At 43.1% G+C, this 17504-nt stretch overlaps 1 protein-coding gene across 1 annotated transcript in view; it reads right to left on the bottom strand.

Moving 5' to 3' along the window:
- The window catches only part of Pgm5 (phosphoglucomutase 5), a 169704-nt gene that overhangs the window by 32277 nt on the left and 119923 nt on the right, over positions 1-17504 (bottom strand). Inside the window, exons 8-9 of the mRNA XM_052713291.1 lie at positions 12632-12767; positions 8722-8905 (exon numbers count right to left, since the gene is read on the bottom strand). Of these exons, the coding sequence (XP_052569251.1) occupies positions 8722-8905; positions 12632-12767 (320 nt within the window). The remainder of the gene's footprint in view (positions 1-8721; positions 8906-12631; positions 12768-17504) is intronic.

Below are 17504 nucleotides of genomic sequence, written 5' to 3'. Positions count from 1 at the left end.
AGGCAAGAAGGCATGGAACCAGAGCAGTACCTGCTTATATCTGATCCACAAGCATGAGAGGGAGGGAGAGAGGGAGAGAGAGAGAGAGAGAGGGAGAGAGGGAGAGAGAGAGAGAAAGCTTATGGACCTATGAAGTCTCAAAGCCCATCTCCAGTGACACACCTCCAACAAAGCCACACCTTCTAGTCCTTCCCAAACAGTTTCACCACTACAGACAAAGTATTCAAATAATAAGCCTATGGGGACAATTCTCATTGAGGATTTTTTTAAAATAACGAACAAGCCCTGTTGGGTCCAACAATTAGAAAGAGTGAAAGCATTACCTGGGGGAAAATCAAAGCCAAAAGCACCCATCTAGCAAATGCTACCTCAAGCGATGAGAAGCTGCTTGTGTTTTCCTCATCAAAATCTTAACCATCAAATGTGGGCCAGTGGAAACAGATCACACACATTTATCCATTTCTTGGTTAGAGTTATTGCTCATCCCTGTTCACCCAGTACCACACTGGCCCTGAGTCTGGAAGACTCTGGATTCAGAAACACTTCTCCAGTCACAGCAGCACTTCCTCCCTTAGTTCCTGTGAGAGTGTGCAGCCTTGCCTTTTGCACTAACGTTTCCTGGTTTGGGTGACCTTCCTGACCATACAGAGACTTAGCATTTCAGTAAGAAGTGCCTATGACTGAAGAACACTTAGATGTGTCCCCTCACAGTTTGGAAGACAGCCCTAAACCTAACAACTTTTTCCATGAGAGGTTAATTCATTGTAACTGAACTCTCTAGAAGCAGAATGGGGTCTCCCAACTAGCAAGAAACCATGTTCCCATCACTCTATTTTCATAGCAGTAACAAGTAGATAATTATAAAGAATTGACTATGTTTTTGGTCCTTGAAGGACAAATAGGAAAATTTCAGGGAAACTGGATATTAGAAAATATTTTTTTTCCAATAGCTTTCAAGATGTTCCACTAAGAGGCATGTTTAGCAAAGCAGATAGCTAAGTTGTCTTCATTTGCCATGACTACAAGTGTGTCAGAAATGTTGAAGTCCAGAAATATAACTGTAGGCATCGTAATACCCCATGAGATTGTCGAGAATCAATCTCATTAGCGAGAAAACTAAACATTCATATAATTACATTCAGTTGAAGAAAGTTACAGAGTATGATGCAATGATCTTACCTGGGTCAGCTTCTGCTTGCTCTCTTGAGCATGGCTTAACTGTCACCTCCCTCTGAAGAGCTTTCTAGAATCCTGGTCTACATTAGTTCCTCTCATATGCATGCCCAACTAAGTTCTTTCTCCATAATACTGTTCAATAAATTCTACAATAATTTCAAATTTAACATCAAGTTACCTCTCCAGCTAAACTGTCATTAAGCAGAGGGCAGGAATCACAGCTGCCCTGTATACTGCTGGGTTCTCAGGACCAGAGGACTGAGTGGCATATGGCAACTGTGTGGTAAATACTCATCCAATGGGTAAGAACATGAAATAATCAATTCAAACTACCTTCTCCATAGTTTCCTAAGTTAGGACAGGAATTCATATTTATCACTGAGATTGTTTTTCAATACCACTCAATACCTATTATGGTAACTACACACTTCTGTTACTCCACACAGAAGGATTACTACATCTGAGTGCCAACTTTCAGACTTAAATAAACTTTATTGGTGGCTCACCAGTCCAACTGAATCATTTCCAACATTCTGCTTCCAGTTGCACAAACCACACTCCAGTAAATGGCACATGATAGAGCAATGGTCGCTGTCACTGTTCTAGTCTCTCAGGTGGTTCATTGATAATGATGTGATTGAAGTTGACAGGTGAAGCTGAAGGTTGACCAGTTATCCCTGGATAGAGAAGCCCTGGGCTTTGGAGCTCCAGTGTCCTCAGCTAACGCCATCCAGTGGCCTTTGTATCACGTAATAGATGCTGGGGGCTCAGTAAACTCTGGGTGTGGGGTGGAGAGGGTGGCACCTAGGGACAAAGTCCAGCACCACATCCCAGAACTGAAATGTGATTTCCAGACTGCCAATTTACATTCTAAATACTGAAATTAAAAAGGACAGACCTGGTCCCTGTGTGTTAAAATAACAAGTCTGAAAATGAGTGGTCTTCACAGTAGGCTTTCCTCTGAATGAATTCCTTTCTCCCAGGTTGAGGAGCACATCCAACTGTTTCTGTGCAGCCTGCATACCTTGAAGCATTAGCATGCTCAGAGTTACACATAAGCTGATTGGATTTGACTTTCCTTATTAGCTCGCTGGTACACATTTACACAAAGCTTTAAATATCAGCTGAACTGCTACTTGCAAATTATTTCATCACTGGTAGGATTTTCTGACTTTTGAGTCTGCTAAATGGAAATACAGAAGATTTGGGTGGATAAGTAGAAAAAGGAAGTCTCAGTTGCTTAAATTGTGTTCCTGAAGTATCAAGTTTTCTCATTTAAAAACAAATTTTCATGATACAGGTTATAGCTCTGGGTTGAGGCCACCATGGTGGCAATATGCCAGCTCTCAGTGTGTGTGGTCACCTTTCCCAACTGTCCTTCATTCACAGGAGCAAGACTAAAATTTTCTCCTGTTAGCACTGGAAGAGTCTCATAGCTGTGGGCACTATGAGTGCCCAGGACTGAGGCTCCAGGTAGATGGAATGAGGTCACAGCAGGACACTTGGTACTAAAACCTTCCTTGGGATGTTGTGGTAAAAGGGAGAGAGGCCTAGCACCAATGGCATCCTGGATGTCAACAGCATTCTGGATGTCTGCACAATAAACTCAGGGCTTGCCAAACTTTCCCTCACCTTATTACAGGGCATGCACGGGGAACATCTTAAACTACTCAGTGATTTGATCAAATGACTCCCCTACTCACATTGTAACTATTGCTTATTTTTCTCACTCATACTTGAAGAAAGCAGCATTAGTCACTCCTGTGACTCAATTTTACCTGAGAATAAACAGGGACAGATCCCCTGAAAGAACATGGAAGAACTTCAGTGGCACCATGCCTTATTAAATTGTGATTTCTAAATCCAATAGACGCTTGGTTCCAAATAGAATAAATAGCTAGCACCTTAAAAGAGGTCCTAGCAAATCCCATGAAGTCTGGAAAGCCACACAGGATTGAGGAGGCCCTGAGAATTCAAGTTGGGGTGGAGTGCTTCAGGGCTTCCTTCTTGCCTCTGGCATGACCCTTGCAGGGTTTCAGGCAGGACAGACTTCCCTAGATGTTTCCTCAGCCATGGGGCTGGCCAGGGACTTATCGTCACAACAGGATTTTAGCTTCAATTTGGTTGGAAAAGCATTTCTACTTTATCTCTAGAGATGCATGTGGAATGGCTTTTTTCCCAGTTATCTGTTTCCTGACTCTGACCTCAAATTAAGGACAAAAAGGGAGGACTAAGCTGCCATAAAGAGTCATTCCTCTTCTGATTCAGATTGTATGTGTTGTGGGGGGGGGGGCGCGGCAGTGGGAGGGAGTATGTGAGTGGAATCACTGAGCGATGACTCAACACACCCCGACAAGTCTACTTTTCCTTTGCTTTTCTTACTTGATGTGGCTCACCAAATGCCCAGATCTCTCCATCCCAGGATGGTCTTTTTGTTTCAGTTGTTAGAGTGTTGGGGGTCAAGGCAGTAAAATGCTCAATGACTGGGACATCCCTGGTGCTCTCAAGGTTGCTTAAGTCAGCTTAGTTAATCATTTACTAATGGTCCTTTTGTGGCAGTAATTCACAGGTAGTATTTAATTTTCCCAGTGACTATGTGATGTAGCCATTTATTAATTATTCTTATTTTCTCAGATAGGATATCATAGGAAGCACAAATAAGATAACTCATCAAGAAGGCAGAAGATCACCTCATTGGATTGAAGGTCCACTCAATATGAAGGAATTCATGCCTGGTAGTGTAAACCTAGCCAACTAACTGTAACTGAAGTCATGGATCTTAGACGAGGGAGGGAGGGAGGGAGGAAGGGAAGGAGGGAGGGAGGGAGGGAGGAAGGAAGAAAGGAAAGAAGGAAGGAAGGAAGGGAAGAAAGAAAGATAGAAAGAGAAAGAAAGAAAAAACAGACAATTTTTACATCAAATAAACAGTAAAACTTTTGTATAAAAGCTATTGCTGGAAGCCATGTTCATTATCTACTTCTCTCCTCTAGTTAAGTGGAATTTAGACCAAATAAGAGGTAAATGGGAACTGCCCACTACCATGGGGTCACTCATCTGAGCCTCAAATTTCACTGCGAAATATCTGAAGGCTAGGATAAAACACAGACTTAGCATAATGTTTTCTAATGCTAGTACACACCATCCATCATTTTCAAACCATATACCTGTTCATGCATATGCATGCATGTGTGTAGGAACACACATACCTCTGGGGGTAATGGGGACGGAAAGTCAGAAAAGGGGGAAATGATGTATCCTCTGCTCACTCTGATGGTCAAGGATTCTGGAGAAAGAGAAGAAACTAATATTTCTTGAGTGTGGATTAGCTACCATCCCCTGCACGGGAGCTCTATAAAATTTTTATTTTCCTCAAGCACCCTCTATTACCACACATGCTGATTAAGTTGAAGTTCAACCCAAAGTCAAAGATCTGGACAGTGACCACAACCGTCTTCAAATCTGTGTCTGTCTGATTTCAAACAATAGAGTGCTGAAGAGAGATAGGATGCCAAAGAGGACCACATGATGCTGAGGAGGAACAAGATGCTGAAGAGGACAGTGAGCTGCCTTCTGTAGCACATGTATAACTGCAAGAGTATCTGTGTGTTTGGAATACTGCTGTTTTGTTTTCCCTTATGGTTATAACATTTCCGGGTTGTTTTTTTTTTTTTGCGGGGGGTGGGGGGCAAGGTCTCATTATATGGTCCAGCTTGCATGACCTCAGAATCATGATCCTCAGCTTCCTGAGTGCCAGAATTTGTGTGTGTGTGTGTGTGTGTGTGTGTGTGTGTGTGTGTGTGTGTGTGAGGGGAAACAGAGAGGGGGGGCTGTGCTTGGCTGTTTAAAAACAACAGTATTTGAATATCAAAAAGATACAGTAATAAATGTTAGCAAAGGTGTGGGAAGCTGGACCCATCACATACTGCTGGCAAGAATGTAAAGTGGTAGAACTGGGTTTGAAGACGGAATGACAGTACCTTTGAGGTTTAGCCCAACAACTCCACTCTAGTTGAAGATCAAGAGTGCTACAACCAATGTCTGCACAACCACTGCATGTAAACATCCACCCCCGGTTCATTCCAAGAGTCAACAATGGAAACTGCACTGAGAGTGGAAACCATCAATGGACAAATGGAAAACAAAGTGTGGCATCGACAATGGAGGAGACCTCCGTCAACAAAGGAAGGAAGTGCTAGTGTGCAGTACAATACGGTAGGCCACGGAAATGGTCCACCAAGTGAGAATGGTCAAACCACAAAGACCACACATGATTCCATCTAGAGGCCATGTCCAGAATAGACAAATCCAAAGACAAAGAAGTAGGTCACTGATTGCCAGGACCTGGAGGCTGGAGGGGTGTTGGAAGGGAGATGGTAGCTAAAATGAGCAAGGTTGCATTGTGGTGTGATAAAAAGGTTCTAAAAGTTAATGAGGTGGTGACTGCATTACTTTGCCAATGTAAAAACCATTGAAAATAAACAAATTGTACAGTGTGTAGGTTATAGGACCACAAGCCATTATATATTTATGTTTAGAAAACTGCACAATGAACAAATGCACAAAAGACCAAAATTATGTATTTTGTAGACTTTCAATAAATATCTACTTAGTGAGTACCCCAAAAATACTTTATGACTATTTTGAAATCATAGTAGTTAATTTAAACTTAAGTATGTCTTTTAGGTGTCTGTAACTTAGAAAGTATGCTGATTTTGCACAATATTACCTGATGTGTGTCTCAGACTCAATGATCCTTGAGTTAAATGTTGGTTTCTGCTGATAAACCAAAAGGTTGCACAGCCCTACAACACTGAGTCCCACCTATACAGTACCTATACAGTCCCTCTATGCTGAGTCCACCTATATAACACCTATACAGTCTCTCTATGCTGAGTCCACCTATACAGTCTCTATGCTGAGTCCCACTCAACTGAACAAACTGTGTCAAAGAAGTCACTTTTGATTAGCTGACAATGCACGAGCTCAGTGTTAACTGGTCCCTCATCACCCTCACTAAAGCAAACCCAGGCCTGCAGAAAAGCTCCAGTGGGGCTCAGAGCTGCCCTCAAATGGGGATGTCACTCACAGGGCCCTGATATGTGAGAAAAGGAGACAGTCTCTTTCCTTCTCTATGAGGAAATTCCCAAGAGCAGGTCCTAGAGACACTGATCGGTTTATAACTACATTTGTGCTCAGGTGGAACAGTGGAGGGAGGAAAGCATTAATATATTCCAGAATTCAAATGACAACTACTATCTGTGGTTATGGAGGGAATGGGGAGTGGAATAACCCCACACCAGAATCTGAGATCCAGGGAAAGAATGGCCTGATATAACTGACTAAAGAGCATATAAGAATATGGCATCTGAATGCTGAATGCCCCAGAAAAGAAATAAGGTAGAGAAATGTTGAATCAAACAACTAATAAATTAGCTTAACAGCTAAGCTGCCCATGACTAGACAACATTGTTAATGTAGCTGTGTATCTAGACCAGTCCCCCCAAAAGATGGTCCCAAGCTTTCCCCAGAGACCAGAAACCTCACAAGGATACTTTAGACAAGATGGGGGGAATCCAGGGTGTTAGAGCTGTAGATCCAGAAACATACTTTAGAAAGTATATATTTCAAGCCTCTCGAATCTTATGGCAACAAAACGCAAGTGAGCCTTGAGGATGGGGAAGGCTGGTCCAGAGGGAAAGTGAAACAAAACCGGAAATGTGGATTCAGGACAGAAGGACGCAGAGCCGTCAAGTGAACACCCGACTCCCGTCACTGCCGACGGCCGGATCACTGGTGTCATTTCACAGCGAGGCCGGTTGGCAAGAACTATCCTTGGTGAGACGATGAGCCACAGACGTGTGTGGGGTGCTCCCTACTGAAGGGGAAACTAGTGTGTTTGTCTATCTTAGAAAGGAAACTTATACGTCTTTCTATCTTATTTCATTCCACTTCTGAAACAACTGTGTGCAGTGAGTATTCTATGGATGGAGAAGAAAGTGTGGGCCTAAGAAAACAAGGAACTTCCCTGAATTCCACCTCACAAATGGCATGATTCCATTCTGTCTTCCAGATCTTGACTGTTTTCTTGACTTTTGCCTTTCTCAGCTGACCTTAGGACTTCTAGATTAAAGGACTGCTTATTTTCATTTTTTATTTATTTATCTGTTGGTTGGTTGGTTGGTTTTTCGAGACAGGGTTTCTCTGTGTAGCCCTGGCTGTCCTATAACTCACTCTGTAGACCAGGCTGGCCTCAAACTCAAAGAGATCCACCTGCCTCTCTCTCCCGAGTGCTGGGGTTAAAGGCATGTGCCACCATCACCTGGTGCATGTTTTCATTTTTAATGCATGTGAGTGTTTTGCCTACATGTATGTCTGTGTATCACGTGTATGTCTGGTGCCCATAGAAACCAGAAGCGGGCATCAGAGCCACTAGAACTAGAGTTTCAGATGGTTGTGAGCTGCCATGTGGGTGCTAATAACTGAACCTGGTCCTCTGTAATGGCAAATGCTCTTAACTGCTGAGCCATCTCTCCAGACCAAAGGACTGATATTTTGATGATGATTTAAAAAATAGCTATAAAACTAAGCCAACTGGAAGTAGTACCAAGAGAATAAAAAAGAATGTACCAGGATTTGGAGTACCCCAGTACTGGAGCTTTCACATCAAAGATGACAGGGGAAATACTAGTTAAATTAGGCTAGCAGTAACACATCTTATCTAGTCCCAAACACCTGCAGCACCTGCCTCATGTTACAGTCTTCATTTGCGAACAATATGTAAGAAGACAAGAACTTGGGGATTTACGAACTGAACCACTCTTAACATAACTTGGGTTGTATTACGTACTCTGTAAATGTTAACGTCTATGATGTGCTCCCAGAAGGGTCAGTACTTGCCATAACCAATAAATACACAAGACCGAGAGGAAAAAAAAAAAATCAGTGTAGAGACATCAACTTTTCTCACATAGTTCACAAAGACAAGAGAATAATGGAGTTGGCTGCAGCTGGCTTTGCTACTTGCCTGAGATTAGCATTCATCCGTGAATCTTCCACTCGGCTTTCTGGGCAAACTTTCCAACTATTCTTTCCCTCCCAGGGACACTGAACTTATCTAAGCCCTTGTGTTTCCTTGATGACATAAGGTAATAGAAGATGAAGTACCCATACACTGGGAGATCCCAATGACAGGGATATTTTGCTCTAGGAACTCCTCTGAATTTATCACCAAGAATAGCCACCACACAAAAGCACCTGTAGGCTGCTACCATTAAAGAAGGAAATGAGAGACCTATTCCTGTTTGAGGTCTTAGCTCATCAGTTACCAGGTATAAACAATATGGGACTAACAGGCCCAGGTTCTAATCCACCCTTCACCAGTAAGGAGGTAACCTTCATGGAGGGCTTCCTCTTCCTGTATGGAGAACTCTGTTGTTCAAAGTGAAGAGCACAGAGAAGCTGACCCCTCGAGATTTTTCCAGCTCTGCACCCTCTGCCCACCGGCTTTGCCTGATCCACCTGTTTCTGTAATTCCCTAGCAAGTACCTGTTTCTTGGTCACGGTGCCATCCACGGGGTCCACATATTCAAAGCTGTCTGTCTTTGCAACACTGTAAATGTGGCTCCCCACAGCAAACTGCTGGCCAATGAAGGACTTGTCTGTAACCAGAGCCTCCAGGTCCCTCATGATGTAATAGGTCGCCTTGGGCTCCAGTCCCTCATAGTCAAACCTGTTGTGGGGAGGACAGAAAAACCCAATCAGAGAACCAGCAGCTGGGTGGACTGACCCCTGGAAAGGAGATAAAGAAAAGCATCTTGAACAGGTCTCACTTTCTCCTCACAGCCTTTACAATGCAGTCTCCACATGGCGGCCAGTGGCCTTGGAAACTCAAATCATGTCGCTCCTTTCTTATAAGCCCCTCCCCAAACTCCTGTCATGTTGAGGGAAAATAAACAAAAAAGCCCAAGCACAGACTGTGGGATCCAACCCTGCCCTACTTAGCATGATCTGAACTGACTTTGTCCCACTTTGCACTCTATTTAGTTCACTTGCTGCAGCCACCATGGCCTCCACTCCAGTCCCCTGGTGACACCTCAACCACTCCTGGCCACTCTGGTCTTGCTGTTTGTCCCTCCATCTCGTACATTCTCAGATTTCTTTATACCTGGTACCCTCAAAGCACTAGCTCATCCTTTTCTTTCAGTCTTCAGATCTCTGAAAGTGACACTCTTGAGCAGCCATCCATCCATCCCAGGCGCTTCCCTTTCTCCCCTCGCCCATCACTCCCTGCACATTTTCCTCTGCATTGTCTTGAGAATTCCCTCTGGCTTATTGGCTTACTTCAAGTCTGACTTTGCCCTTCAGAATGTGAGTCCAAAAGGCCACAGACCTCAGTTCTCTTATTCTCTGATGTCTCTGGAGCACAGTGCATGCTATGTAATTAATCTGGGATAAGGAAGCAATGGGGTGGGGGTGAGGGTGGGGAGCAGGAGCAAAGAGAGAGGAAGAAAGTGAACGTACTATAAAAATCCCTGGAGAACTTGAGAGAAATGTTACAAGTGTTCCATTCCAAAAGTCTCCCTATCCACAAGCATCAAATGTAATAGTAGCACTGGGGTGATCAGAAGGAAAAAAGAAAGACTAAAAATTATCCCTGCCCTGTTTATTTTGGAGTTTGAAATATGATGATGCATACCACACAGCTGGCACATGCCGGGCATCAGAGCTTTAAAAAAAAAAAATCTGTTCATTGGTTGGTTGGTTGGTTTTTTTTTTTTCCTTAGTCACTGACATAAAGAAATTGTCTCTCCAAACATCAGATAATAGGCTCCAGATTCCACTGGCATCCCATAGAGGGGTTGACTATCTACAAAGGGAACCAGAGGAGGAGCTCTGGGCCCCAATGGCTTCAGAAGGACTTCACATCTAGGCTTTCTGCAGAACAGAGAATGCTCAGGGTGAGCCAAAGGATGGAAGCCCTGAGTAGTTGCTACTACTTTTATCACTTTGAAATGTTTAAAGACATTCACTAAATATCAGAACACTTGTCAAAGTGGGGGTCATGGAACGACACCACATCTAGCACATCCTCTTCTTCCTCCCACACCGGGTATTTCTTCCTCAGCTTCAGAAACAAAGTAACAGGAAAGTCCTTAGAACACTTGGTAAATGTGTTCAGATGTGGGGTTCTTATTAGAGATAGACACTCTGGGGGTGGGGGGGGATCCATCTAGGAGCCAGGCATGGCTCTTATTTGTAATCCCAGCACTCAGAAGGCTCAGGCAAGAGAATTAAAAACAAGTTCAAGGCCAGCCTAGCTCCACAGTAAGATTCTATCAATCAATCAATAAATAGTAAAATTCTATAAATAAATAAGTAGTTAGACCAAGACACAGCAGACAGGGGCAGGAAGATGGACAAGACAGGAGAACATCGGAGGCAAAAATTCAAAACTTGGGAAGGTTTACTAATGAAGAAGCCCACGCTGAGTCTAAAGCTGAGATCTTGTACAAGCACCAGACCTAGTGGGTTCATCTGCTTGCACGAGGGACTCCTGAAGCTACCCTCCCTTCTCCTCCCTCCCTCTACAGCCCGATGGCTCCTCCAGCTGCCGCCACCAGCACCACATTTTCATGGGAAGTGGAGAATTGCTCCTGGAGTTTACCCAGACCAAAAAAATAAAAATAAAAAAATTGAAGACTTTTCTCCATTGCAACTTCAGTCTCAGTATTAGTGACACTGAAATTGTTTTATCATCTCCTCCATCCCTGCCAAGAAATCTGTCAGCTAGAAATCACTTATTTCAAAAACTCCTCCCCTCCTCCCCCACGTGCTGTTTGCTAGGATTACAGGAGACTCTCCTTCACTGTGCCTGCCCCCGTTCCCCGCTTCTTAATCTCTGTGAGTTTTCTGGACAGCAATTGGTAATACAGTAGAATGTCCTGCAAGAAATTAAGTCTCCATTGCATAGTATTCTCTAATATGGTATTGTTATGAAAAAGGCAACTAACATTACAAGCCCTTGGGCACAAAACATGAAGTATATTATAAATACACTTATCATCACACCATTTCTTCAAAACACAGGCAGGAACCTAAACAGTCATTCCACAAATTACAAGGAGAGTATCTCTGACTCAGAGTAATCACTCAGCTAGCTAGCAGGCACAAAGTATTTTTATCAGGTTGGAATCTTTATAAAATATTCATGCAACAGAAGAAATTCATGTGCCTATTAGTCTTTGGATGTAATTTAAGCAAATATATAAATAAAACTCCCCAAGAATCAGGGGTATGTGGCCCATGTTAGAAATATTGATGAGCAAAACAAGGTCCTATCTACCTTGAGAATTTCTGTTTTATGGCTCAATGCATAATATGCTGGTTTATTTATTTTCACATTCCCAGTCTTCTTAACTAACCAGGGATCAAAGCTATTATGGCTGTTGTCTATATTTCCCAGAACATTGCAGTCCCTTAGAGTTTAATAAGCATTCTCATGGTCTCCCTTATTCTCTGATATTTATCTAAGATGCTTCTTAAAAGAAGAAACAATCACCATATAAGGGAAAAGTCTAGAACTCTTTGCCCCTCAAGCTCTTGAAACTCAACTGAGTACCCAAAGCTGATAACTGCACACAAGCGAAGCAAAATGAGTCACAACCTCCGCCTTTAGCAGAGTCTGAGGCTCCTTTCCCCACATAGTTGCTCATGGTCAACTCTTTTTTCTAGCACCCTTCCCCTAAGCATGGCTTGGTAGTAGGTACACACACCTGGCACACACCTAGGTGGCATAACCTTGGAATGTTCTTATACTTTCTTATTTCATCAAGAGGAAAGGGATAGACCAACTACCCTGAGTCCTGGCCCACCATCCTTTCATCTGCCTCCTTCAGAGATAATATTTCCCTCCACTGTGTCTCTTTTCATCAGGGTAAGCCTCTAGCAAAAAATCTGGGGCTGCTGAGCCATGTGGAAAATGCAGAGTCCTGGCTCAGCCACGTCAGAATCCTTCTGACCATTAGTATGGACATTAGACCCAGGATGGGAGAAGATTTCAAAAGCATCAAATTGTGAGCTTTTGTGTCTGCCCACTTCTTTAAGAGATCCATATAGAACAAACAAGTAATGTGTCTGCTTTGACTGCAGGACCCACAACTCCCCAGGAGCACAAGGAATTTCTCAAAGCCTGGCATTTTGATACCCTCTTAGCATGACCATCCACTTACCTTATAGTTTCAATGAGAAGATTAGGGCAGGATGTCACCAGGGCAAGTAAAATCTGTCCTTTCATTATAGTAGCCTTTGATACTAACCCCAAACAGTCAACCCCAGCCTTCCAGTCCCTCAGATGTTTCTAAAGGATGCTTTCTTCTTAAATTCTAGTCCATAAGGTTTAGAAAACATCTCTAAGAGTGGTTCTCAAGGCACATGCAGAGACCCTGCTCATTCTCACCTGCAGTAGTAGTGGCGGCCATATTTGGCCCAATGATCTCTAACGATTTCCTCCACACTCTGCTTCCGGGCAGCAATAATGGACAGCCAGACCAAGACAGCCCAGAGGCCATCTTTCTCTCGGAGGTGATCAGATCCTAAGGCAAAAAGAGAGACTCTGGTGAGGGCTCTCTCCCGGAGAAAAGCAAATGTAACAAGACCATTTAGCAACTTGGAGTTTTATTGACAAGGCTGTATGTATATTTTTATCCACTGTGCAGAACTGACATGCTATCATATACATGTTTTTTTTTCCTTTAAAAACATGTAAATGAAATTAAAGGAATTGAAGGCCCAAATGACATAATGATGCATCAAATATGGACAAATGCTTTGAAGAAAATAGAGTAGGCCCTGGCACCAGAGGGCAGCAATAAAAGCTGTGGTTAGTACAAAAGACACATTCTTCAGTAACCTATGGATGTGGATTTATTGGGGGAAATGGTCTTTGCAGGTGTAATTAAGTTAGGGATCTTGAAATAAAGTCATCCTGAAATATCCAGTTGGGTCCAAATCCAATGACAGTGTTCTTACAACCGAAGACATGGAAAAGGGGAAATAGAGCCACAGGCCACACAGACACAGAGCCTGGAATTATACTGCTGTGACCTAAGACATACACAGAGGCACCTGAACCTGAAGAAGCCAGAAGGGATGCTGCACCATAGTCTCAGTGGAAGCAGGCCCTGGCAGCCCCTTCACACTGGATGCCTTTAGTGCTCTGGAACTAATGAGAGTCCATTTACACCACTCAAACCACCCTCACTGTAGATCATCAAAGGAGCTAGGACAGGAACTCAAGCAGGGCAGGAACCTGGAGGCAGGAGCTGATGCAGAGGCCATGGAGGAGTGCTGCTTACTGGCTTGCTCCTCATGGCTTCCTCAGCCTGCTTTCTTATAGAACCCAGGACCACCAGCCCAGGGATGGTCCTGCCCACAATGGGCTTGGCCCTCTCCCATCAATCACTGATTAAGAAAATGCCCCACAGGCCTGCCTACAGCCCAATCTTAAGAAGGCATTTTCTTCATTGAGCTCATGTTGAACCATTATAGCAACCCTGGACACTAATGCAGCTGTGAGGGTCAGGTTCAGTGAGTTAATCACACCTGAGAATGAGAGAGCAGGATGATGAAATGGACACAGACATCTAGAGAAGGCATCCCAGCCAAAGGACAGCGAACTCAAAGTCCCAGAGGCAGGGATGACTGAAAAGCTGAATCCTGCAGTTATTTATACAGAAAAGAGAACCATTTCTAACTGTGACCCTAATACAAATAACTCATACAGGCTGAATGGGGAGTTTGCTGTGCCACGCGGGTCCAGGAGTGTGTGTTGTAGATACACTTAACATCTGTCTCTTGGGCAGCTTTCTCTGGAGTAGACAAAGCACTGACTTGGAAGGAATGTGCTGTAATGTGGGACAAGCATGAGGAAGGATTTGAAATGCGGAGCACAGCAAACCTCTGCTGCTTGCCAGGTGTGAAATGGCATTTAGAAGTTACTAGCCCATGTCAGGTGGCAGTGGCACATGCCTTTAATCTCAGCACTTGGGAGGCAGAGGCAAGCGGAGCTCTTGAGTTCAAGGTCAGCCTGGTCTACAGAGTGAGTTCCAGGATGGCCAGGGCTGCACAGAGAAACCCTGTCTCAAAAAAAAAAAAAAAGTTGCTAACCCTTCCAAGCCTCAATTTCTTATCTGTAATATAATGATACTATCACCAATCTTGTGACCCTGTAACAATTTAATCAAGTTCAAAGGGCAGGCACTAGGATGGTGGTGCTTGCCTGTATCCCCAGCTACTCAATAAGGTGGGGCAGCATTGTAAGTTCGAAGTCAGCCCAGGTAACATAGTAAGGCCATGTCTTTTAAAAGGCAGTGAAGGGAAGCACTTTCTAGAGACCAATTTTGCGTGTTCAGATCCTATTTTAGCCACCTACTTCTGTATGCTATACTTGGTTATACTACAAGAACAGTTAACAGCCTCTACCCTATGGCTTCTTCTGGGATTAATCAACTAAATCTCCATATTTAGAAGTGACTGAAATGTCACAGAGGCTGGTGGCTGAAGGTAATTCTCATAAGATGCCTACAATGCTGATTCCTCAACACTTGTTTTAAAACAAGTCATTCTGTTATTAACACAAGCCTCTTTCTCCTTCTCAACCTAGCAATAGCAACATCTTAGGAAATGAGACTGGGGTCAGAAGTGGACCGTTTCCTATGGCAATTCGGCAGTGAGAATGGACAAGCTCATTCTTGGTTTTAAGGTGATGAAAAATCAACAAAGCAGACTCATGTCACGGAGCTCTTAAAACCTTGAAAATGAGACAAAGTGTTTTCTCAGTTAAGTCAAACATCTGTAAGGACTAAAACTGAAACTACAGACTATTTACCATTGTTTTCTACCTATATTACTAAATGTTAAATCTTTTCTCTAGGGGAGAAAAACATGTAACCAGAGAGGACAGCAAAGTAACTTAAATCAATAAGAAAAAGAGTCACGTCTTTAGTCTTTAGTTCTTAACACATGCTGATCGATGGTCTGCCAACAACACTATTGGATGTCCCACCGTGGCTGGCTCCAGGTTAAGAAGACCCTGGGCATTAATCATCACACCATAAAGAGACTTATCCCAGCCAGTGAGCTCTTCATGCTGCTACAAGAAATGGAAGAAATTTGGAAGACTCAAGCATAGCAATATGGCCAGCTGCCCAAACAACAAGCCTAGGACACCCTGCCCAATGCAATCATCTCAATCCTTCTTGTCCTTTTATAGCTGAAAAAAAAAGTCACTTTTACTTACTGGCTGGAGAAAAATACCCCTTTGTCTAAAACAAGAGCTTTACATGCTTTAGATCTCCAGCTGGATCCCATTACCAGAGATAGAACCATTAGATGCTGTTAAGTCCTTAAGAAAGATGTCAGAATTTAGTGGCATGGAGACACGAAGTTCTTTCAGATGGATAAAACCCACCCCGGTCATCTGCAAATAACACGCAGTAAATTGTGAGCTGTCCTGAACGTCTTTGCCAACAGGGGTAACATTTGCCAAGAACCATAAGGGACCAGTGATCAAGTGAAGTTAGTTGTGCTCCCTAGTTCATTGAAGAAGTGAGAGAGACAAGAAATGATGCTGCAGTTGTTTCGATGTTGCCTTTGGACGATCACAGTGCTCGGTGGGGGTGGAGTCCTTTAACACATCTTCAAGGCAAGTGAACCCCAATGCCCTATCAGTGTCAGGTACATTATGTAAGAAATATGAATGCACAAAGAAGGAGTTTCCCAAAAGTCTACTACAAATGGGGAAATGTACACACACACACACACACTCTGTAAGATAGATAGATAGATAGATAGATAGATAGATAGATAGATAGATAGATAGATAATAGATAGAAAGAGATAGATGATAGATAGATATAGATATAGATGATAGATAGATAATAGATAGATATAGATGATAGATAGATAGATAGATAGATAGATAGATAGATAGATAGATAGATAGATATAGATGATAGGCAGATAGAAAGAGATAGATATAGATGAGAGAGAGAGAGAGAGAGATAGGACATAAATAAGGAACTGAATACTGTAAAATGTTTCCAGGATTCAATAATAGAGGAACCCCAACCCAATAGACAGCTGTGGGAAAGGCACAGGCACGCCCTTTTCTTTTGAGGCCACAGCACCATAAGCCACATCCCAAACTAGCAACTGTCAAGGGTAAAGTAACAATGGCCAGCAAACACTGAAAAATGTTCAGTCTTACTGTAGTCAGGGAAGAGCCAATGGGGTGGGACAGCATTTGGAGACTGCCACACTAGCAAAGGCTGCCTTAAAAAGGAACATTCCCAGCAAGATTAAAGCACCAACAGAGATGAGGGCGGTTTGGTCCAGTAGTTTGATAATAATGACCAAAAGCCTGTACATGCTGCTGGCCTCTGGACTCTGCTGTTCTTTTCCTTAGCCTTTACTCTTAACAGACATTCACTAACAGAGATAACTTAGAGGGAAAACTTGGAAGAATAAATATTAATTTTTGACCAATAGAGTAATTGTGAAAAAAACCAAAGGCAAACCTCTTGCATAGATAAGATCTTAAACAAGAGTCTTCAGTAACACAGAGTGATGCTCATGCAATTTTAATAAATGGAAACATTAGTTTAACAAAAATAACATTGTGTGTATTCTTGTGGGAAGTACATGAACGCATGTGGGCACAGGTGGATAACAGAACTACTAACAATGCTTATACAGCTCTGAAATGTCAGAACTCTGGTTGATTTTCTTCTCTGACTCTTGCTTTATTTCTAAAATAAACATGTACATATTACTTTGAAAAGAAAACTTGAATTTTTAAATTTGTCAGTGATGCATAGAGATTCAGATGTCAAACACGTGTGTTTCAGAATGTCACGTGGTTGGATTCAGCCAGTATGCAGCCTTTTGAGGTGGGCTTCTTTCACTCTGCAATATGCTTATCTGTGTCCTTCCTGTCATTTTTGTGGCTGGGGGAGGGCGTCACCTTTGGGGTCCTGAGTAACACCAGTATAGTTTTTGAAGCTTGGTTCCTCTAACTTCTGGCTAGCCGTACAGCCAAAGCCTACCATTCGGTTGGGACAAAGTGAGGAGAATTTAGGGCCAATTTCAAAAGTCTAAAAGTACCACTCAGCTTTCCTTCCTCTATCCAAGCCAGCCTGACCCAAGCGCACCTCACCTTCATCTGCCCAGCCCGCACCACTCCCATCATGCCTGAATGGGCCACAGTTCTTCGCTGCCAGACTCCAGCAAAAGGTGGCACAAACAGGATCTATTTTCTTGTCACAAATATC

Source organism: Peromyscus californicus, unplaced genomic scaffold, assembly GCF_007827085.1.
Source record: "Peromyscus californicus insignis strain IS unplaced genomic scaffold, ASM782708v3 Scaffold_4__1_contigs__length_199733344, whole genome shotgun sequence".
In the NCBI taxonomy this organism is placed as follows: domain Eukaryota; kingdom Metazoa; phylum Chordata; class Mammalia; order Rodentia; family Cricetidae; genus Peromyscus; species Peromyscus californicus.
This window is presented reverse-complemented; position numbering and strand designations above follow the sequence as displayed.